General features: G+C 42.2%; 2 protein-coding genes across 3 annotated transcripts in view; one reads left to right on the top strand and one right to left on the bottom strand.

The window, feature by feature from the left end:
- Positions 1-12,409, bottom strand: part of fhl3a (four and a half LIM domains 3a) — a 29,302-nt gene extending 16,893 nt beyond the window's left edge. Inside the window, exon 1 of one of the 2 annotated variants that reach the window (XM_056444473.1) lies at positions 12,188-12,409. The gene's annotated coding sequence lies outside the window, so the exon portion shown is untranslated. Of the gene's footprint in view, positions 1-809; positions 926-12,187 lie in introns of those variants that run through there. The other variant, XM_056444475.1, reaches the window with a different exon arrangement.
- Positions 12,410-21,046: 8,637 nt separating this feature from the next.
- On the top strand, positions 21,047-22,959 carry utp11 (UTP11 small subunit processome component). The gene is made up of 8 exons (XM_056444439.1): positions 21,047-21,233; positions 21,400-21,461; positions 21,572-21,674; positions 21,773-21,892; positions 22,021-22,114; positions 22,242-22,372; positions 22,489-22,599; positions 22,687-22,959. The coding sequence occupies exons 1-8, from the start codon at positions 21,174-21,176 to the stop codon at positions 22,768-22,770; spliced, it is 765 nt and encodes a 254-aa protein (XP_056300414.1). The 5' UTR covers positions 21,047-21,173; the 3' UTR covers positions 22,771-22,959.
- The last annotated feature ends 1,320 nt before the right edge of the window (positions 22,960-24,279 follow it).

Below are 24,279 nucleotides of genomic sequence, written 5' to 3'. Positions count from 1 at the left end.
GCACTGCAGGGGTCGAGCTAGACATTCATAGGAAAACTAAGAATTCATGTTGTCCTATGACATCGTTAAAGAGTTGAATGAGGATCCATTGCAGTCATGGAGGACCGAAAAATACCCAACATATTGTGACTCTTTAGCTCAGCTGATAGCTCTTTGAATACAAATGCAATTAATTCTGGTTACAATAAACTTATAATGCAGTTTTTTTAGTATATCTTTATACTTTAAAATCCACTCGTTAAAAGCCCAGTAAGCATGACGACAATGACTGCACCATCATGTGTGATGTGAACGTGAGCACGTGTGTTTATGCACTACCTTTGTGGCTGACCCACAGGGACCGAGGACCAAGGCTATAACTGCGAACCAAAAGACCTAAAATGGCTCCGGCAGACCGGTCATTCCCAGGTGGTCTCCTAATCCTGCTGACTCAGCATAACCAGACAGGACATCAAGGAGCTGGGATAAGGTTTCACATGGCGCACACTCAGCAATCCAAGCGTGCCACACACAACTGTGCAGAGCACACCCACAACTGCAAGCAATTATTTATAACGCATTCAGACTTGCGGCTCGTGGCTGCAGTGATGGCACCTGACCTTGAGGTTAAGGCCCGGACAAGACTGGTAATTGTTTAAGCCCACATCCCGACATCCCCAGACATGAATATTCAGCATGTTGTTATAAGCACGTGGATGTTTCCAATCAGTGTATGCTTTTCATGGGTATCGTACAATATAAGCAGTAAGAATGAACTACATCCATTACAGCTGCATGAATCATCTCCTACAACAGACCAACACACTCACCTCTCTTCCTGTCTGATTCTGTAACCCTGAGATGACGGGTTCATATGAAGAAAGAAAAAAAAGTATTACGTTTTCTGAGAAAATCGAGGGGGTGCCTGCTAAATGTGAAAAAGACTGGGATGCATGAAGTCATTTCCAGTATATACCGCCATCACCTCCCCCCCCCCCCCCTCTCAGACACATTTCCATGGCAACGTGTAAACAGTGCCCTCATTCCGCTGGACCATAAACGTCTTGGCAGTGGAGGCTCAGCTCTCATTTCATCCTGCGCGGCGCTGACTGAGGGTGCAACCCGACGTTTCATCGTGGCGTTGTGAAAATGGATGTGTTGTGCGATAAAATATATTGAATCTACCAGGGATCTCAGATATCAGATATTAATACATCCCAAAGTGAGATCACTCAGAGATATTATAGATCTGCAGGGGTCGAGCTAGACACAGAAAATCAGTGCAAACTTACCAAAAATAAATTGGACAGTTCACCAGGACATACAGTTAAATGTATACTATTATATGGGTATTTCAAATCACCACACAGTAAAATTCCACAGCATAAAACCAAAGATCTAAAGATAGACGTGATAATGTGAGTTGACCTCTGAATCATCCATGCGCACCATTTTCCTGTCATAAAAACACAATGTCTTCTTCCTTTACTCTGGTATGTGCTGTGAGAACCCAATGCGGGTTCATTTCCTACTGGGCAACAACCCCTTTTACACACACTCACACACACACACCTACACACACACACTCACACACACACACAAACACACTGTGCTTCTTCCTGTGACCCCAAACAGAGACATATCTGGGACTTCTCAGAAAGTCTGTTACACATATTTACAAAAGCACAGTCACAATGAAAAAGCAGCCGTATTATGTCTGCAGACACTGACACAGTGTCGCAGAAGGACAAAGTCACAGAGACACAGACACACCTGCAGCCATGTGCATGAGAAGCCACGCACCTACGGTAGTGTGCACACGCACATCTAAACACGCAAAGCTGGGGGTAGATAGAGGGATCAAACGAAAAAATAAACAGAGCAGCCCAACTGGGGGACAATGGGCGACTTGTGCAGGAAGAGCAGACACAGTGAGCAGCTGCATACACACACCCTCAGTTTGTTTAAGTCCCTTTGTGGGGACTTCCCCTCGAGTGTAATTACTGCTCATATTCACAATCCCTGGATTTTCTGCTCACGTGAATGAAGCTGATGAGATCAAACAATTTGATGTATTTAGGAAATGAGTTCCAAACAAAGTGGGAAGATCTCGGTTTTGACAATCCAAACACATCGCGTAGCTGATTAATTCAAACCAGACAGAGGCACTGGGACTGACTACTGCCAAGCCACCCGCCTTAGTCCTCAATCCTCACCAGCAGGGCAGAAGATGGAAGCTCTACTTATTCAAACAATGATGTCATCCTTGGTGAGACGACTGGAGCGAGAGATTTAAACGGCAAAAAATGATAAAATGAGTTTCCATTCTGACTGTACTGCAGATACTATACATTTCCCTTGATAATTCTGCATACTGCAGCAAAAAATAAATATAAAGCTGGGCTAGGAAGTCGACTCTCTTGACCCAATTTGTATGATCCAAGAGGCAAGCTGTCTCCTTCTTCCTCTCTGTCACTCTCCCTGTTTGCTTTGACCTCTAAATAGGTCACTGTGGAGGGAGTCACGAGTCCATTGGATGTCCTTGCAGCTCATTGCGGCCTGTTGGAAACCAAACACACTGATGAATTGCCACATAATCAGGAAGTTGGTGACCCCAGGGTCATTTACCCCCTTGCCGTACCGCCAGGAGAAGGTCCCTGCTCTGAATGCAGCAGGCATGCTGTGTGGCTGGAATGAGCTCACTTCAAAGGTGTCCATAAATCATGCTGCCATGCATCCCAACACTGCCTCCACCCTCCACGTCCTCGAGACGCTCACCCACCTACCCTTTCTCTTTTTCTCTGCCGTCTTTCCAGCCTAGGTTCACCGAGACCTTGAGCCTTCGTGCGTTACCATTTCTGACTTCTTACTTACCCACGGGCGCCAGGAGAGTTGCATTAGATGGTGTGGTACTCCAGCGGTTAGCAGGTCATGTAGAAATCAATTGCAGCAGAAGAACAGTGGCGCGGTGGAGTGGTAGCGATAGATGTAAACATATACTCGCCCGAAAACCGATTAGCGGTGGTATCAAAAAGCAATACTCCCTTTGGTAGACAATGGGTCCTCGGGGATTTATCTGAGGTTCATTAAAGTCTGGAAGAGCTGCAAGTTCACAAATCCTATAGCTAGTTCCTCGACTTTGCCAGAACAAAGCTGCAATCCGTCAGGTCCTTATCTCCCAGTGTCACACACTGGGATCTCTTTATCCTGCAGCCATGCAAAACACCATTCATCTTCCCCACCTAATTCATTATCGGGGATAAAATGCAAAGACCCAGCTGCAGTTGTTAAATGGAGAGGCGACGTGAGAACAGGTGCTTCGGTAAACACTGATAGCGTGGTTGAATTATGTTGCTTCGCGAGCAGACCTGTCTATCTCTCTCCAATCTAATAACCACAACTCTCGGCCGACTCTTGTCCGACCTCATTCCGCCTCTATCCCGCTTCTCTTTCCCACAGGGGGTATTCTTGGCTTCGAGGGATGGGAGAAGACTGCTGAACACAAAACAGACGCAAACAAAGTGAGAGGCAGCGAGTTGGAGGCACAACGGCTCCGCGGCCTCTTCATCCATCAAGTGAAGTGCGAATGTATGTCACGCATCGTGTACATTAACGGGGTATATGCATTGATTATTGGCATGGCAGAATGCAGTAGCACTGGTGGATGAAGGTTGAAAAGAAACACGGACACTAACTTACAAACAGTGTTCTGTAATACTCCCCTGACAGATCACCACGAGCATGGCACAGTGTGACCAATGGCCATCATCGTGCATGACATCTCATAGTGTGGGACACTTTCTCTTCAGGAATCGTTAAACCGTGAACAGTTTCCACTCACCAGTGTTGAGAAAGCGTACGACAGGATGAGGGATGGGTTCTTTTTTCAGGGGGGTTGAATGCTTCCAGAGTGAAGTCATGGTGCTCGTGTCATTGGCCCTCTGCTGTGCTTTGCTCACCGTCTGGCCCTCATTTTACCCATTGATCTCATTTCCATTGCCAACATTGGATGTGGTTCCGTTTGAAGCAGAAGGCTTAGGCCCATTAAAGCACTGACAGAATTGCAAACGTATGGTGGACTTTGAGAAAAGTAAAGAAGAAAACAACTCAGTAATGCTTGCCAGACTCTTGGAGTAAACAGAATGTAGAGATTTGAGTGAGGTGGGGAAACCTTTAATCCTTCTTAGCTGGTGTTAACGATCTGTTTGTATCCTGGCTTTGAGCTGGTTATATACCACTTATTTTGTATATAAATTGATTCTTAATGCCCAAGCAGAATGCCGCCTGTTTGAACTGCTTGTGCATATTTCGGGGTTTGCATGTCACAGCTTGGGCAAAATGTGTTACATTTGCTCTTCGGTGCTGCTAAAAATAATAATGATGCGGTCAAGCGACATCTCTGTAGGTGGTTTGGCCGATAGCCCGAGAAATACACTCCATCAAGCTGCCTCTTATAACGGATGTTTTTTTTATCTGTCACACAATTTCACTGGCATCACAGAGAAGGCTTCATTTCTAGGAATGACTGTCAAGACCAATACAGGACTTCTTAATGCTCAGATAAGACAGAATACAGCACACTATCAATAACACCTGACTGAAGGCGTTATTAAGTGTCTGTTGTTTCTTAGTGATGTTCCAGAAGATAACAAGTTTTGAATGACAGGATGAAAGACTTTCCAAAGACACAAACACATGTCTCTGTTCAGGTTGAAGATACCATTTACGACAACGAGGTCCAGACATCCGTAATTTGTCTGCATCTATTGAAATAAAATTGCTACAAAAGTCACTGTTTTTCTACATCAGTGCACCATCTGTAAATGTATTGCAGAACCATATGCAGTGCAGCGAGTGCTCCTGACTCTGCCCACCTATGCTTTTCCAGCTGTGAAAGTGAGACAGAAGTCTCTGGTTTGGCGTTTCTTTTCATATGCTATAAACTACATTTATGATTATCCATATGTGTTTTTGTCATCTCAAAACCAGAAAATGTTAGCATCACAGGACTACATTTTTCCTAAGTACGCTGTAAAAATATATATTTAAATGTTTAAATTCTTCATTGGTTTCTGACTTTATGGAAATGCACAGCCCGTTAACAGCAGTTAAATTGTTAGAAATGTTGTTTTGTTTTAATGTATATATATATATTTTATGAATTATTAGGGGGATTTATGAATTTAGTTTTTTTGCTTCATATATCTCAGATTACTGTCCAAAGATGAAACATACAGGAAGAATGCAGGGACAGGCACCTCCACGTTCAGGCCTTTGGAGCTTGGTGAAAAGAGAAATGGTCTGACTACAGCTCAAATTTCCTTTCTATCTAAAGGGTCTTTCAATAACAGATGATTAACAGCAGCAGTCAAAGCAACAATAAAAAAATACTGAATTATCTGGACCTGGAGGTCTGTGAATCATTTGGTTTGACTGTAAAATGCACTAATCTCCCTCTGGACTGAGTTATGTCCAATTACAACAAACATCCTGAGCTTAACATGATCTATTGGTTGTAAACGCTGTTAAAAAAAAAAGCAGTACGTCCCTGCAATGTTCTCACCGCAACACTTTCGAGAACTTCAAATGACATCAGGTGAATGAGAACTGACGCCGGATGCTTTGGGTCACTCACAACATGTTCTTTCTCTTGTGTACATTAGTTGTGAAGAGCGTAAATACTTTCTTCACTCAGCAAAAACATTCCCAAGATGGAGAGGTGGTATGCAGAGAGTGAACTAAACACGGTAGGGACTTGCATTCGTCTTCCATTACGCCTTTTCTGTGACGTGTTGACCGATGCGCCCGCTGGCAATGACAGTGTAGTGTTGTGTACTCGAGTCACTCCTCATCCGTTCATTCTCTCCCTCGACATTCACCCGGAGAAGCTAAGAAATCCCCCCTCGGCTCTGTGTGACTCGCCTCTATCGTAAATCAGCAGGCATCTTCTCATCGGGGAGCGGACGTTCCTTTTATAGCCACAACCAAGGACACTTTCTGCCATTTATGGCTCCTCCAATGCACCGTGCGAGGGCCGTTTAGTATCCCATGAAGGTGAGGGAACACAGAGAAGCAAAGGAGGCCAAGAAGCATTCTGCTGGCTTCCTTCGTGTATTCAACGCTACTTTGACAGCTCTCAAAATGTGTGCCAAAGTAGGGTTCCCGAGCAGTGCCAAGTGCACTCTCCTCTGTGTATTTTGAAAAAAGGTGCTGTGTCGAATACAGTCCAATTTACGGACTAGTGACTGACATGAGTTCACACCACAGTGTACGTAGCGCATCTGGCTTGTCTAAGCCTGTCTCTGTCGAGGGCTTTGTCTTTCCAACAGAGCCATGGAGATGAAAATGAGAGGGTGAGACTGTGTGTGTGTGTGTGAGCCTGCAAATACGAGCGAGCAAAAAACGACGATGGTGTAAGACAGTCTGGGTAAGTGGTCACATTCTTGATCGCTCGCTAGTTTCATCACGCAGAGCAGGCGTTTTTAACAGTGTTTACTTTCAGCGAGGGGAATGCTCCCGCTGTCGGGCTGCACTCCAAATAAACCGTCTTGTATTCATCAGAGACAAGATAATACACATCCAATCAGGACGAGTGGCTGCAACAAGTCCGGTCCTTCCGGGTTCACCCCCGGGAAGACGGTTGTGTAACCGAGACAGCATTGATGGCCATTTGAACAAAAACGCACAGGCGGAACCGCATCACTTTTGCCACACGGTCACGACATCACGGCGGCACTTCCTCTGCCGTGATGTCAGTCCGGGTTCATTCTTCGCAGATGTGGGGAGCCAACCCCATTAAGCTTCTGGGAAGCAATCAACACTAATGCAGTTGGCATTGTGGCAAACTGAAGTTACGAGCCATAAAAAGACACAACTACCACGGCAACAGGGGGTTGGACGTTGAGGTGTAGCGGTGGCACGGTGGAGCAAACAAAGCACGGATACAGTGCCAAGGCTTAATTACCTCTCCAAGACATCTGTTATGAGAACAGAGTCCTGCTAGCACGCTGTTGTGGAGAAACACGTTGTTAACGGCCCAGTTTCTCAGGGGTTTGCAGCAGTTTGAAAGGTGACATGTTGAGCCTCAGGCATGGTTGCCTTGTTTAGTGCCTGCTGTGTATCACTGCGTGGTTAAAGACTACAGGCCACATTGTCTCAAATTATTGCCCAATTAACTGAGTGTACAGAAACCTCCAATGGGAAAGGTGACGACATTGCTGCTCCCAGAGAGATAAAACCACTCGGTTCTTTCTAAGGTTGCTGTTAAATGATCGCAGACTTACTCGTCTACGAGAGCTTATTTCCATCAGAGGTTTCAACTCAGAGGTGCCACAGGGTGTAGGGGTGTCAGTCGGCCACACCACTTTGGGATAAAATGATTTACTGAGTCGACTATAAGCAATTAAAGCAATGTTATAGTGATTCACTTTTGACAGAAGCCATGATAATTGTAGGTCAGTGGACCAGTGATTCCCTCAATAACAACATTATCCAGAAGAAGATCCCACTCGTGTCCCAGATATGAAGCTGCGGTGTAACAGTATGAAGTGCAAGCTTTGGCTTTTAACTGTGTCATCTCTCTTGGCGAAATAACATCGTATTGCCTTGGGTACGATAAATTCTCCTCACCCAACATTCTTCCTTTCAAGTGCCTCCCTTAACCATCGGTTATCCTATGATTTAGCCATTAGCCACAGCCCAACATAACCATTAGTTATATGAATTCATAATACACATCCCATTACCAGTTGTATAAAAACCACTGCAATTTGTCCGCAGACTTCAGATCTGTGCTTCCCTCTCAAGCCTCCCTGCTGCTTGAAGGGGCTTACAGTACGTAGTTGCCTTTGGCCAGTTTGCTGACTGAATATATCCAGCTGTTTGCTTATTTATGGGCTTTCGTAACTTTTATTCCCCCGTGTAGAAATGTACCAAGAATGACATCTTTTTATGGGTGCTATTGTATTGGGCAAGCTGTAACGTGAAGCACTTCGAGATAGACTCGCACCCTATTTGGCAATGCATCTTATAACACCACAGCAGAGGTCAGGGAGTCTAAAGGAAAAATAAGAAAAGGTTTGTGTGGGCTCCTGTTTCCAAGAACAACTTGCGCCAGGTACAGGAGGGTGGAGTTGGTAACAGTCTCACGTTTTGCATCATCGCGTTCCTTTTATCAGAAACTGCACATGCCATACACTTCTATTGGAGCATGACCCTGCCCTCCTCCCTTAAGGCGAGGGTGCAGGGCACCAGTCATGCCTGACTCATACCTTTCCTTTAGCTCACAACATGACCGAATGTGATGATGCAGCAGTGAATCGACAGGATTTCTGCGCCCGAACAACATCCGTTTCATGTGAATCGGAAACACCGATACGGTAGAGGTGAGCAACATTAATAATGTAATACTGTGTCATAAATAGGGCAGACAGATGAAGTGCCATCAGATGAGGTAGATCAAGTCATGCAAAGCATAGCCCCATTCTTTCACAACATATTATTAGTTTGTATTAAATTAGTAAGTGTGTAGTTATGAGGCATCTGCAATTCTGTGCGTACAATTAGGTATTTCCTTTGAAAACAACACTTCCTTTGAGTGTAGCAGGTAAGTGCTAGGTATAGACCTGTAATTGTATCCCTCAAGGAATGTAATTACCCCATTAGCACAGAGTCAGTTACCTTTCACACTCCAGAACTGCCCGTATAAAGTTCATTTTCTCTTTACATACAATCTCACGCGGAGTGAATGAACGTTGTGGCAGAGGGTGAACAACGAGTGAGAAAGAAGAGAGGGAAAGACAGCAAGGAGGCAGGATGACTGGATTGTGAGGGAAGAGGGGAGGGGCATATTACCTCCCACAGGGGGCCCTGGCTCAGCGGATCAAGTTTCAGACGTTTACCAACAAAGCATCCATGGAGGAAGTCTTGCGCCCCTCACAATAACACCCCAGCACCTGGCTATCCCAACACAGGAAACCTGAGGACACTTCCTCCCTTTAAGGGAAGTCAGACACACTTCTGCTGCTAGCCACGCGTCCCCACAGCCTACTGACCACCAGGGGGAAAGACTCAGACACACACATGCAACAAACTGAAAAGAATGTCTGAATTATGATTTTTAAGTGTTCACTAACACAGTCCAAAGAAGAGTTGTGTGTGATGTTAACACCGAAGCAGATAACGTTAAAATTTAACTTTCGTGGTCTCACATTTATTTTATTTTTGTATCAATCTGAAGAACTAAAATCTGTTTTGTTTAATTCTCGTTGGAGTCGAGATTGAAAACAAGGTATGCAACTTAAAAGCTGTGTTCAAACTTATGGATTCTCAAAATGTTTGTAGAAATTGGGACCAGACCCTACGAAGAGAAAAGCGTAAGCGAACAAGCGGTTGATGATCGAGAGACAAATAAGCAGAAGAAGCATCATAGTCCGAAATACAAATCATCAGACACGACCAGCAGTTTGGGATGTAAAAACAAGCTGATTGAAGGAAGCCGGACACAGAATGTGTCCTCTGACAAAGAGCATGGAGGGTCAGACAGCTGCAGGATGTCCAAAGAGAAGGGCTTCAACATCCAGTCTAAATTCTGCTCCATAACCACCTGCAAACACTTGACCGCCGATTCTGCGTCAACCCCTAAAAACCAGCCACAACCGGTCCGAGTCGTTTAGCATGCAGTTTGGAGCTGGCCGGGCTCCAACCGCCACGCGGGGCTAACCTTTGGAAAACACTGAGACCTCCGAAGAATGTGACCACGGTCGATGAAGCAGAGCGGGAGAGAGGAAGAGGAAGAGAGCAAACAAATACATTACGCAGCCCACGCTGCCAACATGGGACAGAATGACATGGCTTTTGGCTGCAGCAGGGATTACTTCTGCTCGTTACTGTGACAAACAGTTTGTGTAAAGCATATATTGTCAGCGGTGAACGTACAGCGCGATGCCTAAGCGTTAAAATTCCTCCGAGCTGTGATTTCTAGAGGAGCGGACCCTAAAGAGATCATTATTCAAGCTGTAGTTTTTGTAAAAGCAGTTTGAGGAACGGAGTTGTCTTGTATCAGAAATGTTAGATTTAGTCCTTCATTCTAAATCAAACCATCCTGGATGGCTGTATTAATCAATAGTTGCACGTTAACAATATATCAAGTGACTATGGAATGTATACCGATTTATGCAAAAATGAACTCTGCACTTCTCATCACCTCGACAGGACATATTTTGCATCTCTCATTAGACGATAGTGGTTTTTTTAGGGCCTGCAAATGTATGTTTTTTATTTATTGTCACTGCTCGCGTCAACCTCATTTCCAGCAGCAGCATATGAGAGCTGATGAATCCACTGTAGGCCTACAGTACTTGCACCAAACAGCAACGTAGCTGGTGAAGCTAGAGACAGATACAACGTTGCCATATGTTTCTGAGAAGTCTAAGATATAAAAAAACAAATTACTTTCAGTCAGGTATCATAACATCAACTGTTCTTCCAACTGTAACTTATTTTAGTCTTTTAGTGAACTCTAGATAAGGTTAAAAGTAACAATTCATCCTTATTTTTTCACCATTCCCAAAAGTATTTAAGAAAAGACGAGACATTCCCAAAAATAACGTGTAAGATCTTGATCAAATATTCCCTTTTGGCAAGTCCCGACACTTGACTTTCCCAACGAGCCCACTGCACCCAGATGACGCAACAGGTGGAACACCAGACAACCGTCCCGAGGATGAGACCACGACTACTACTACTATACGATGTGCTGTAATGTGATGATGGACGGGAAAAACAAAACTTGAAGCTGCAGCACAGACACACCCTTCCTTCTTCCCAGATGCCTGCTGACATGTCACCCACTTCCTGCCGCCGGAGAAAAGACCAGATTAGCTTGAAAGACTTTGCTCTCTCCGGCCTTCACACGTCGCTCAGCTGGGAGCTTCTGTGAAACAACAGTTGTTCCTTAATCCTTCCTCCACACAGTTCAATGGGTCACACGGCCCAATGTAGTCTGTCTCTCCACCGATGGGATGCTGACCTGAGTGCAGGTGTGAGGTTGTGATTAGCTCGGCAGAGAAAAGAGAATAAAAAGGCGTAAAAACACAGAGGCAGAGACGAGATGTCCATACTCCTTCTCCTGTCACAGGAAGTGGGTCCCTATTTAGTCAGGGGTTACTCCCCAGGCGGCATGTTTGACCAAGGTGTGAAGCATCAAGGCGTGTCATGATATCAAGCCCACGCCTGCCTTAATCTTTACATTCACAGCTGTTTTACTAAACAGCAGCAGAAACTCTCAAAATTCAAAGTATCGAAACAAATATGGTCTTGAGGTGTGCAGATTATAATTACTGTGCAACTAACCATATTGCCACTAATACTTACAGTAATAATACAAATATATACACTACCGTTCAAAAGTTTGGGATCACCCAGACAATTTCGTGTCTTCCATGAAAAATCACACTTTTATTTATCAAATGAATATAAAATATAGTCAAGACATTGACAAGGTTAGAAATAATGATTAATATTTGAAATATTAATTTTGTTCTACAAACTTCAAGCTCAAAGGAAGGCCAGTTGTATAGCTTATATCACCAGCATAACTGTTTTCAGCTGTGCTAACATAATTGCACGGGTTTTCAAATCATCCATTAGTCTTCTAAGGCGATTAGCAAACACAATGTACCATTAGAACACTGGAGTGATAGTTGCTGTAAAAGGGCCTCTATACACCTATGGAGATATTTCATTAGAAACCAGACACTTCCACCTAGAATAGTCATTTACCACATTAACAATGTAGAGAGTGTATTGCTGATTAATTTAATGTTATCTTTATTGAAAAAACAGTGCTTTTCTTTGAAAAATAAAGTCATTTCTAAGTGATCCCAAACTTTTGAACGGTAGTGTATATGAAAATGATTTTATGAAAGGCTGTTATTTACATTCATTATAGATTCAAAAAGTTATGCTCTCGCTGCCACAACCTTTTAAGTTAATAAACCTCAGTGATTTTTCGTGCCATTGATTTTCATTGTTAAACCATATAATTATGATGCTTGACATGAGATGTGGTGATACACTAGTTAAATGTTCCCATAAAAAATAAAAAAACACTTTTCGAAGTAATAAGAGCAAAAAAAGAGTTTTCAACTGATTCTCAAACACCCACTGAGGTCGAAGACATCGGTATAAATAAAAAGTGGAGTCCTACCGGGAGTGACTTGACAGTGTAACGCGCCTCCCTGCCTCTGCCAGCGGACAGCAGCTCAGATCAGGTCTGGGATCAGTCTGCAGGGCGCTACTCCGGCGGCTCAGCAGCGTCGCTCGGCAGCTCTACAACTTTTTTGTTGCGCGTTTTCTTCTGACAGTATAGTCAAATCTCTGCGGCAGAGAGTGATGCAGTTTTGCCGGCTACATTTGTCCTACTACTGAGGAAGTTGCTGGTGAGTCACAAGATCCCGCCCCCCCCCAAAATAAAAGCATTTTCCCTACTCTCTCTCTCTCTCCCTCTCTCCCTCTCTCTCTCTCTCTCCCTCTCCCTCCCTCCCTCCTGCGACTTCAAACGAGACCAGAACGTTCGGGCAGCGCAGGGTGTGATGGGAGCTCCCAGCAGGGCCCTCTGTCTCTATAATAATCAGCCTGCAGTGTTTATGGTTGGAATGGCTTTATTATGAGATTTCTGAACAAGGGAGGTTTCTACATGCTTTTAAGCTTCGTTTTAGCCAATCAATTAATCAATTAATCAAGCCTCTTTAAGATAGTCAATGAAAAACTGCAAGCATTGGCATATTAAGCAAAAGTTTCACCTGGGTTTGAGGATACATTTGCAAGTTTGTGCAAAAAAATCCCTTTCTGACATGGATATCCTCAGTTAAGGCTAGAAACATACACTCAAAGAAATGACTCATTGGATGAACTCAATTAAATTGTTGGCAGGTTTTCCATCCAATAATTATATGCAACTCCAACTCAAATTTAGCACATCAGTGCAATAAAATGTAATTAAGTTAGTCCAACTCATTTGTATCAAATACATCTCAAATAAAATAACTATATTCATTAAATTAAATTAATTTGTGTTTGTCCAACTCAAAATATAAACCAACTAACTAACAAAATATGCAAACTCCACACAGAAGGAACACCCCGACTGGGAATTGAACCCACGGCCCTCTGGTTGTGAGGCAACAGTGCTAGCCACTGCACCACCGTACAGCCAAGAAAGTGTCTTCACCTCATGTAAACAACTGATTTTCAGCTGGTGCATGCGCAAAGGGTAGTCCTCAATGAAACACATTTATTTTGAGTTGATATGCACACCATCTAACCTAAATAAATCTAATAAATGAAAGTATTCATACATTTTGTGTTACACCCATTAAATATAAATATCTATTTTTGTAATTGATTTATTTAAATGTATCAAACAATATTTAAATGTGTCACCTCGAAGAAGGGCTTGAATCGTTTTTGTGAGTGTAACCTAAATAAATCTAATAAATGAAAGTATTCATACTTTTTGTGTTACACCCATTCAATATAAATATCTTCGTTTTGTAATTGATTTATTTAAATGTATCAAACAATATTTAAATGTGTCACCTCTAAGAAGGGCTTGAATCGTTTTTTTGAGTGTACTCTTAGGTTAAGGAAAACATCTGGGTTCAAATACACCTTCTGTGAGATTCCTGAAAACAAACCTCTGGCCTGTGAATCACACAGTGAGTGCATGGTCAATTGGTGGAAGAGATTAATCATTCACAACAATGGGTTCACACTTTACTTGGAAAGTCTGAAACTTCACTATCAAGTGACCACATAATGTCGGTAACATGTGGTTTAGAATCAGAAATAGCGTGTGTGGGTGTAGGTTAGATTTTAGGTCAGGTTTAGGTTAAATAAGGTTAAGTTGAAGGATAAACACAAGTTACGGGTTAAATATATCATATCTTTTAAACAAGATACATATTTTAGGGGAAGCATGAAATACATATAACTATAGGAGCATTACATTGGTGAAATTGTACAGTTTTGGTATAAAATAAAACCATCATGTGACGTTTTTTTCTATTTGTACTTTGTCTCAAGTGACCTTTGATGACAATCCTTTGTACGCCCTGAAATAGGGTGAAGACCATGACCCAGTGGTGTTTGCTTCCTCATTCTACAGTGTAAGGTCCTTTCTCCAGTCCTGATGTGTCATTTTTGTCATGACTATAAAAGAGCGAAGGGTCATGTGAGTCATTACGGTAATCAGTGTGCAACCGCGGGGAGTGGCAAACCCACAGATCATTATTAAACGTCTCCACAGTCCTCTACTCCGCATTTTACTGTCTTTAAACATGGCTGCTTTGGAGACTGTACTGTATTTTTTCTTCTCGTCAACCTCATTTAAAGCAGCAGCTAAAACGCTCAGATAAATCCATGTGCTCTATTCGCCGAGCAGCAAACCGTTTGCAACTAGCCGGTGAACATAGCGGCGCTATGAGAAGCTACAGAAGACAGGTTTTACCTCAGGAGTTGGTCGAGATCAAAACTGAACTAAAAGGAGTGGCTATTGGACTAGCTTGCTATTGGATAACGTTAGCTAAAAGTTTCTTCAGTTTCTCAGACCTTGGATATTAAATGTTCTCCACAAGTATCACATAGTTGTTCTTTGCGTAAGAGTGAGCTTTGAAGCCGAATAGACACTTAAAAGCTATAGATAATTCCATTGGTCCATCTGTAACACAACAAAAAGGATCAGATAGATGTTTCTATGCTCTTCTACTTATCCCAACAACACTACAGTGTAGGTCTAGTAAAAGTCCTATAATTAACTAAGTAGAACCATATTAGCTTAAACATATACTTAAAGTACCAAAAGTAAATGTATTCATGATGCAGAATGGCCCATTTCAGTATATACAATATATTGGGTAAAAATATCAGTTGCAATAAAGTGTTCATCACTTTAAAGGGGCTTCATTTAAAATCAGAGCATTGATACCAACAAAAAAGTATGTGCACTGTCGATAAGCACCAACTATGTTGCATTTGGAGTTCATACATGGCCCATTGCAAATAAAAACATTTCTGAAGGACACACTAAATCCCTTTCTCAGCATCTTCTTCCAAGGAAAAGGGTTGGTGTGGTAATGGTAAGGTTAATGTCGACACAAAATATCGGCCATCAACTAACAGGTTCCTCGACCTCTAAATGACAACATGTTAAAACAGTATTAAACTAGAACGGGCACTCGGTAGAGCGCATACCTTCGCATATCACAAGATTGGGCATTGAATAATGAACATGTTGGCATTAGTTGCATGCCAATTGGACAAAAATTGACCGCGCTATGGTAAAAATAAGATTTTGACCTTTTCATGACCTTGACCTTTGACCCGATCGATCCCAAAATCTAATCAAATGGTCCCCAGATAATAACCAATCATCCCACCAAATTTCATGCGATTCGGTTTAATACTTTTTTAGTTATGCGAGTAACACGCATACAAATAAATAAATAAATACACGGCGATCAAAACATTACCTTCCGCATTTTCAATGCGAAGGTAACTAGAATGGGCACTCGGTAGAGCGCATACCTTCGCATATCACAAGATTGGGCATTGAATTATGAACATGTTGGCATTAGTTGCATGCCAATTGGATAAAAATTGACCGCGCTATGGTAAAAAGAAGATTTTGACCTTTTCATGACCTTGACCTTTGACCCGATCGATCCCAAAATCTAATCAAATGGTCCCGGGATAATAACCAATCATCCGACCAAATTTCATGCGATTCGGTTTAATACTTTTTTAGCTATGCGAGTAATACGCATACAAATAAATAAATAAACTAGAATGGGCACTCGGGAGAGCGCATACCTTCGCATATCACAAGATTGGGCATTGAATTATGAACATTTTGGCATTAGTTGCATGCCAATTGGACACAGATGTATCGTGCAATGGTAAAAAAAAGATTTTGACCTTTCCATGACCTTGACCTTGACCTTTGACCCGATTGATCCCAACATCTAATCAAATGGTCCCCGGATAATAACCAATCATCCCACCAAATGTCATGCCATTCAAGAAGATTTGACCTGTTCATGACCTTTGACCTTGACCTTTGACCCGAATGATCCCAAAATCTAATCAACTGGTCCCCGGATAATAAACAATCATCCCACCAAATTCCATGTGATTCGGTTCAATACTTTTTGAGTTCTGCGAATAACACGCATACAAATAAATAAATAAATAAATACACAGCGATCAAAACATAACCTTCCGCATTTTCAATGCGAAGGTAATAAATACACGGCGATCAAAACATAACCTTCCGCATTTTCAATGCGAAGGTAATAAATACACGGCGATCAAAACATAACCTTCTACATTTTCAATGCGAAGGTAAAAAGGCTGTTAGTCAGTGGTTTCAAAAATAACTTTAAAAGAAAAATATATAAACGTAGCCAAACTAATTATGAAAGTCACATTTAATTAAAAGTGTTAAAACTCTATGTTGTACATTTTTGTTATGTCTTTAGAAATGCCAAAGCAGCTGCTAACTGTGACGTGCACATCTCGTTAAACACAGAAGAGCTTTCCAAGCAACTGTTCAAACATGTGACTCTTGTCTTTTTCGTGGCCCTGTGACAACTGAAAGAGAGGTATGACCCCTTTGTTCCCCACAACCCTAAATTATACATTCTAATTTTCTACTCTGAGGCATGGTCCTGCTAGAGTGCATGCAACGCATTAGGAGGCCTATCAATTAATCATGGGGACAATGGCCTGATGACTCTCTAACTGTTTATTTCTCTGTAAATAGTGAATGTTCTCAGTTCAAACTGAGAACATTCATGTTGAAGTGAAAATATCATTTTACTAATCAAATGTAACTTTATTTAAGTTTTTCTTCTAAGCATCCCATCTGATTTAAAACCTTCCTTTTGAAGCAGCGTATGAACAGTGATGATGACAACTCAGGTTAAAAGCTGCCAACTGAAATTTGAAATAAATTGTTAACCGTTCGTAGCATTATTGGACAGGCCGGCTTTTAAAGATACGATCGAGACAAACTATCAACTGAGAGATCGCTTTGATGATATTGGTGATAATAGCAATTTACGGATCACTTTGCCTCATCTGAAACCCTTCCCCTTCTCACCACTTCACCGCTGTGATTGTCTAGAGCAGGGGTACTCAACTTCGGAGGCCAAGAGGGCCACATTTAAACCACAACCGGTGCAAAGGGCCACAAATTATTATTAACATATAGTTGTACCATTTTATTCACTGTATTTATTACTACCTAATTTTCACACGATTTTGGTTGGCTAATTATAATTCAGGGTTTTTCCTGGGTCAAAATGGGTCTTCGGTGCTCCCAAAAAAAATTATGTGCGCTGCGCGCGCACCGTCTGTTCATGCAGGTCAGGCTGTTGAGTGAGTGATCAGCAGCTGACCGCTCGGTCCATTCGCGCATCTCACAGTTGCGTATTGATCAGACAAGAAGACACGCTTATCAACTCCAGTGTTTCCCCCCCTCCCCCCGTCAACAATTCTCGGCTCGCGCGACAGAGCGATTCGCGCGCCGGCATCGAAGCTCTGCCGTGATGCGCACACGGGTGAGCACACTCTCACCCTCACCCCCCGTCAACAACTCATCTCGGCTCGTGCGCGCCAGAGCTCCGATGCCGGCGCGCGGCCTAGTCCCGCCCCCCTGAAGCTGTAAACCTAGGGGAAACACTGAACTCGATTACGATTGATCAAAACAGAACGAGGGTTCGGTTGTAGCCTCCTTGAAACATACTATTGAGAACATATTAGCTGACATGCACCTGATGAACACAGTTTTAATTTTTTTTATTTTTTCCATCGCAGACTTTTTTTTGTCATAGGCGCTCGGGAAAACGGCTTAGGCGCGCGCCCACATTTTCTCTATGCAGGAAAAACCCTGATAATTATTATGCATTTATAACCAGGCATGTCGGGGGCCACAAAATAAGCGTCTGCGGGCCGGATGCGGCCCGCGGGCCGCCTGTTGAGTAAGTCTGGTCTAGAGTATAAAACGACTCATGCTATAATAGACACTTCAAATCTCAAGCAGGGAAAATAAGCACCGCATTAGCACTTAATTGTAGACAATTATTGTTTTACAAGTGTTTGTGGTGATGCTCAGAGTCCCACCCAGGACTGCATTTACTGTACGGCTCGGCATCGAGAAAAACAGTGGAATATTGGAAGCTACGGCCGTGAATGTCTAACAACCAGGGGTGAAAGAAGTATTCAGATCCTACTGTGTATATACAGTTCAGTTTAGTGCAGTGGAAGAGTTTCTTAAAGTAATATCTTAATCTGAAAAGTAATAAGTGATTCAAGCTGTCAAATAAATGTAGTGTCTATAATCCAAAGTGAAAGACACTAAGTTTAGCAGGAAATGGAAAAGATTAAAGTAGCAGTAGCTCAAAGTATTGAGCTTCAGTAGTTTCCTTCATAGCCAACGTGTGCCTTGTGCTGATTTTACGAGACGCGCCTAAATCATCGCACAGGAGGAACTTCTGGCTCATGCTTTTTTTTAACTGGGCTGGCCTGGTGTCTCGCTGCAGATGAGGACCAACCATGGTCAGGGGAGACATACCAAAGCCCTGAGCTCAGCCCAAGTGCAGCAGTCTTACAACATGTCAACAGTGTTATTTTTACAGGGTCATATTAGAAAACCAAACGGACCTGCTTCTGCCCCACAAGGGCATTCCTTCATTGCTGACCCTGAACAAACCCACAACCTCTTGTCCTCCTGCTCTTTTATCAGCTTGCTACAAGCCCCTGATTTCCAAAGTAGTTTTTACCCCTGTCGTGGCTCACCAGGCATTTCACTTGGAACGGCAAAGACTCCCATGAATTAAACAGCAAGGAGCCAAATAAGTCGGAACGCAGACTTTGTACCTGTAAATTCTGGCTGCTGTCTGTGCCCAGTTAGACACGTTAGTTAGTGGTTGGGTGGACCAGTCGGGCCTTGAGCGGAAACCTTCACAGGAATCGGGGTCATTAGCCTTCAGACTGATAAACAAGCCTGTGACATAATGTGGAAACACTGATCCCATTCATTGGTCTAATCACCCGCAAAACATTCGACATGCCGGGAAAATCTCACACATTTAAAACAAATTCCTCGCGGTTGGTGAGGGGATAGTGAGCAGCCATGGGGGGAAAATGTCTGTTAAGTGGAATATCGCTGTCGGTCCTAAAGGCTTCTTCTCACATCCATAAAGAGTTGGGAGTCTGGGTGAGATTAGGAGACTGGTGCCATTGCGGCTTTGTCTTTGTCTACTCGCTACTCAAAATATCATGTCAGGAAGTGGATAGTCTTCTCCCCCAGTGTAGAGTGATGACCCCCTCTTCGTCCAAGTTCCTGCAGTGCCCCCCCCCCCCCAAATAATAAAGTGTGTAAGAATGTTTTAACCCTTGTGTTGCCTTCGGGTCATTTTGACCCGATTCAATATTTAACCCTTCTGTCGCCTTCGGGTCAATTTGACCCGATTCAATGTTTAATGTCGGTGTTCTTTCGGGAGTCAACAAACAAACATAAAGTACCTCACACTTAAACTTGGAAAACAATATTAATTCTAATAATTTTCTGGAGATTTTAATAACTGGGGTCATATTGACCTCAAGGGTAAAATATGTTAGTAAATATAAAGGTAACAGGAGGGTTAAACATTGAATCGGGTCATATTGACCCGAAGGCGACAGGAGGGTGAAACATTGAATCGGGTCAAATTGACCCGAAGGCAACACAAGGGTTAAGGAATAGTACCGAGTTTCTATGTAATCTCTTTTGGGTCTATTGGTTTGGACAGGAATCAAAACAGGGGCCTGGAACCCCAAACGAAAACATGCAATAAATGTCCTTGTTGGAAAAACATAAACTTGTTACAAATTAGTGTTAACTGTGTACTCTGGCAAATGCAGGCCCTCATTATAATGACTTAAATAATTTGGTGTACGAACAGTGCAGTCCAAACATATGAAGTCAGCAGCACTGTGATGACCCTCACTTGTTCTCAGCCAATCCTGTGCCAAGTCTGGCTTGTAGACAACCTCTAAATGGCAGATAAATTGCAACAGTCTGCTCTGATGAATATAATTAAAACCTTTTTTTCCGCTTCAGGTCTTGAATATCTAAAGCCAGATTGATTATTACAGAGCTTTGAAACTTAAACGGCATGATGTGATCAGAAAAGAAACATTATTAACGAAATTGGATGATTAACCTCATCCATTTATTCATTATCAAATGATGTATTCACATAATACTAGCAAAAGAAGAGGTATTCAGATTATTACAAAGTAAAAATTTCACAACACAATATAAAACTACGCTAAGTTAAGGTACGGGTAAATGTACTCCATTAAAAACCTTATTTACTTAGAGGTTTAATTTTGCAGCAGAACAGCCTTTGTGAATGTAATACTCTATGAATAGCAATGTGTGAATATGCATTAACCTGGAAGGTGCATGTTGCTGTTGTAGCTGGTGAAGATGTAGCAAATCATACAACAGTAGAGCTGTCAAATCCATGAGAAACGTTAATATTTTATTAATGTACCATATGTTTTGGACGATCTTATATTTATTTCATGCTAGTTACCAAATCAGTTATGCTGTCTTTGTGGGGGAATAATAAACAGCTTTAACCTGTGAAATGAGTACTGTTTGCATAAAGTAGCTTAACATGAAAACACTTAAGTTCAGTACAAATACTTAAATAGTACTTTACTATATTTACTATGAGGGCACTATAACGTTTTAAATGTATGCAACAGCACCACCTATTGTTTATTACGCGCTTCTGCAACACGTAGGACGAATATAACAACACGTTATTATATCAAGAAAACATTTAATTTAGTTTCCATTTCTTGTCAAATGGTTCAAAAAATAAATATTGGAATATTAAGTTTGTAATAATAATACTATTATTGTATGTTTCAATGAGACTTGAGTTGCGAATCTGCGGAAAGGAAATGAAACACAACCCGGTGTGATGAACCAGGCAGGAACCAGGAACCCACATGTTCAAGCCCTAGAGCCGAAGCAGCGAGCAGGTTTCAGTGTCGGCACAGCTTAGAAAACCTCCGCGTATACCTGCTTTGACTAAAACATTTTGTTTTGTTACGCGCGTGGACATCTGTGCAGAATGTCGTCGTTCAAGAAAGCGTGGAAATCCCGACAGAAAAACCACCATGAAAGATCTCAGGTAAGCGTTTCACTGTTTGTCTGGCTAGCTTGTTAGCATGCTCGCAACATTTGAGGGGTCTACATGTTATCACCGACGTATTACATTTGATGCCAATAAGTAAATATGACCACTGCCTGTGTATAACTTGCATTAACGCTAGATGTGCTGTTTTTTTCCCCACCAGCCCGACTTCAGGAAACATTTGGGATTGCTGGAGAAGAAGAAAGACTACAAACTCCGCGCAGAGTGAGTTGAATGACGTTTTAAGACGCATGTTTTACGTTTGGATTGGACTTTTAATGTCACACATGGTCGAGGAATAAGTCTTGTAATTTATTTCTTTGCGTGTTTTAAAGTGATTTCCACAAGAAAGAGAACACCCTTGCTGCTCTGCGAAGGAAAGCCATGGATAAGAACCCAGATGAGTTTTACTACAATATGATCAGCACTAAGCTGCTGGTAAGAGACGTGTCCACATCAGATACAACGAGTTCTCACGTGATCTCTGTGGCTGAATGATTGTAATATGTTTGTCTTGTTTTGTGCCATGTTATCAGGATGGAGTCCACATAATAAAACAACCCAATGAGGCAGTGGAGGCGACGGAGGAGCAGAAGAAAGTGATGAGGACGCAGGATATCAAATATGTGGAGATGAAAAGAGTTGCAGAGGCTAACGTAGGTTTATTTTTCCCGTGATAGATCATGCTTGGATAACCTGAACGAACACAACACAAATGGACTTGCAGATGTATTCCAGCCATTACCCCCCACCCCCTTGTAAATCATTGTTCATCTTTTTTTAGAAAATTGAAAGGATGAAAGCAGAGCTCCATCTTCTGGATGCAGACAGCAAAACAAAAAACAGTCATACATTTTTTGTGAATTCCACGGCAGACGGTGAATATACATGTGCAGTAGTTATTTAGGTTGTGAACGAATGTCCTTGTCTTTGTGGGCTTTCAAAGTTATTAGGTGACCAGAGAAGTTGAAAAGTTTCAATGAGTGTTTCTCTGTCTCCCCTCAGTGCAGTCATTTGACCTGGCCAGCCACCTGGACACACCTCCTGAGCTGGTGGGCAGAGTGTTCAACAGACCAACTCTGAAAACTCTGGAGACCAAGAGCATCCAGGGAGGCGTAGAGCCTCACACTTTGATGGTCTGTGTTTATAATGCATTGCGGTTCAGCTTCATTTGCAGTGTGACTGTGCCGTCTAAACGGAATACATCCTACACACCCACTAATGGTTCATGTTTCCTCCTCAATGTCTGTAGAAGTTGGCCAAGCAGAGGAATCACCAGTATAAGATCCTTTCCCAGAGGATTGACAGAGAAAAGAAAATGTTTGTCATCAGCCAGAAGATTCAGACCCGCAAGGACCTACAAGTGAGGAGGAGATGCTCTTCATCACAACAGGCATTCTGCTCTCAACATCAAATGACTGTCTTAACTTTTATTTTCTCTGTGCACCAGGATAAGAACAATAAAGTGAAGGTAAAAAAGGAGACGCCCAAGGCTGCAGCCATTTACAAGTTTGATACCAAGAGGAAGCGCTGAGAGGAGAGTAGTCATGCTGAGAAGAAATCACCAAGTTTTCCAATGAGATATTAGTAAAATAATTGGACCTCTACATCGCAACATAGACCACAGACGTGGGATCATTTGTTCCCCCTCAAATGTTGTTGCAATTTTGTACATATTTATCAACGACTTTTAGTTTCTTTTAAATAAATATCAGAACATTTACATTTGTGTGGTTTCTTGACTTGCATTTCATCAGAAGTGTGGCAGTAGATTGCATTTTGTTTTGTACCAGTAGGTGGCATTAGTGTTCTTTATCACATTATTAGGAGGGGGGGGGGGGGCTGTTGGTGACAGACACTGGAACATGCATCGAGAAAACAAAAGAGCTTGAAGTCACTTATTATGACTCAACCTTTAGACTTCAGAGGTTAATTGTGGTTTGATGGTCGTTGGCGTGCTCCGTCTTTGCCTGTCACATACGTCTAGTTTAGAGGGCTGGTAATGGGACCTGAACGCCTCATCCAAATTTCAAACCTGTCATAACTTTAACTGATGTTCCATTTCAAAGGCACACCAAAGAGATGGGTTGTTTTTCTGCCATAATCTGAAAGACACACCTTTGTTGTCGCTCAGCATCCTTCCAGCTCATTGTGGGCAAATTGGTTGCATTCAGGTTGTCACCTCATTAAGTCAGAAAGTGTTTCATGTCATTGTCATATTTATTAGATATTTGAATTAATGTGTTCATCAGTCACTAGTAAAAGACATGATGTGAAGCAGTGACAATGTCACTCCAATTAACGAATTGAAGCCGCGGGTAAACTCCCGCCATGATATGTTGTCAATCCCGTGGGGATATTTATCCGAGTTATCTTGTCAGTTTGACGGTAATTTGTATTTTAAAAATATTTTTATACCACAAATACACATGTATATAATGATTCTGTGAGGCCGGTGTCGTGGAGGCACAGGTTCATCTTAAGTCTTCGAGAGCCTTTAAGGGATTTGATTTAGGATGCAGCGTTCCTTTCACACATCACATAGACTCAGCTGCAGCTAATAACATTAAGTATGATTTAGGTGACAGTTAGCTTGCATTGATAATACTACTATTGTCAATGCTTGCTCATTAGCATACTTTAATCAAAATTCCCCGGCATTTTATTTCATTAGCTACAGCTGTGCTTATGCAAAAATACCTCTGGTGAAAGGCTTGTGGCTACACCTGTTTCTACAGTTTATTCTCACTCTTATCTTTTTATCTTGATGTGATGCCGCCTTAAGTTCACTACAGGTCATCGGAGATCTTATTTATTAACCAAATCAGTGGCCATACTCCTAAGCCTTTTTTTGAAAAGCAAAGGTGTTACTAATGCCATTTAAGATGGCTCTGTTACAACCAGGTGTCCCTTAAGCCATGACAGCGTGTCAGCTCCACAGTACCAGAGCCAGAAATTGAAGCCGCTAAATGGATTTCAACCGTCACTAATTTAATTAATTTCACCTGTGCATTTCCTACTGTGACATGTCAAAAATGTATTC

Source organism: Pseudoliparis swirei, chromosome 22 (assembly GCF_029220125.1).
Source record: "Pseudoliparis swirei isolate HS2019 ecotype Mariana Trench chromosome 22, NWPU_hadal_v1, whole genome shotgun sequence".
Classification (NCBI taxonomy): Eukaryota; Metazoa; Chordata; class Actinopteri; order Perciformes; family Liparidae; genus Pseudoliparis; species Pseudoliparis swirei.
This window is presented reverse-complemented; position numbering and strand designations above follow the sequence as displayed.

Bases quoted from the DNA above. Each gene is read 5' to 3' on its own strand.
- utp11 (XM_056444439.1), top strand. From the start codon at position 21,174: ATGTCGTCGTTCAAGAAAGCGTGGAAATCCCGACAGAAAAACCACCAT. The intron at 21,234-21,399 runs GTAAGCGTTTCA...TTTCCCCACCAG, and splicing joins ACCACCATGAAAGATCTCAG to CCCGACTTCAGGAAACATTT. The intron at 22,373-22,488 runs GTCTGTGTTTAT...CAATGTCTGTAG, and splicing joins TAGAGCCTCACACTTTGATG to AAGTTGGCCAAGCAGAGGAA.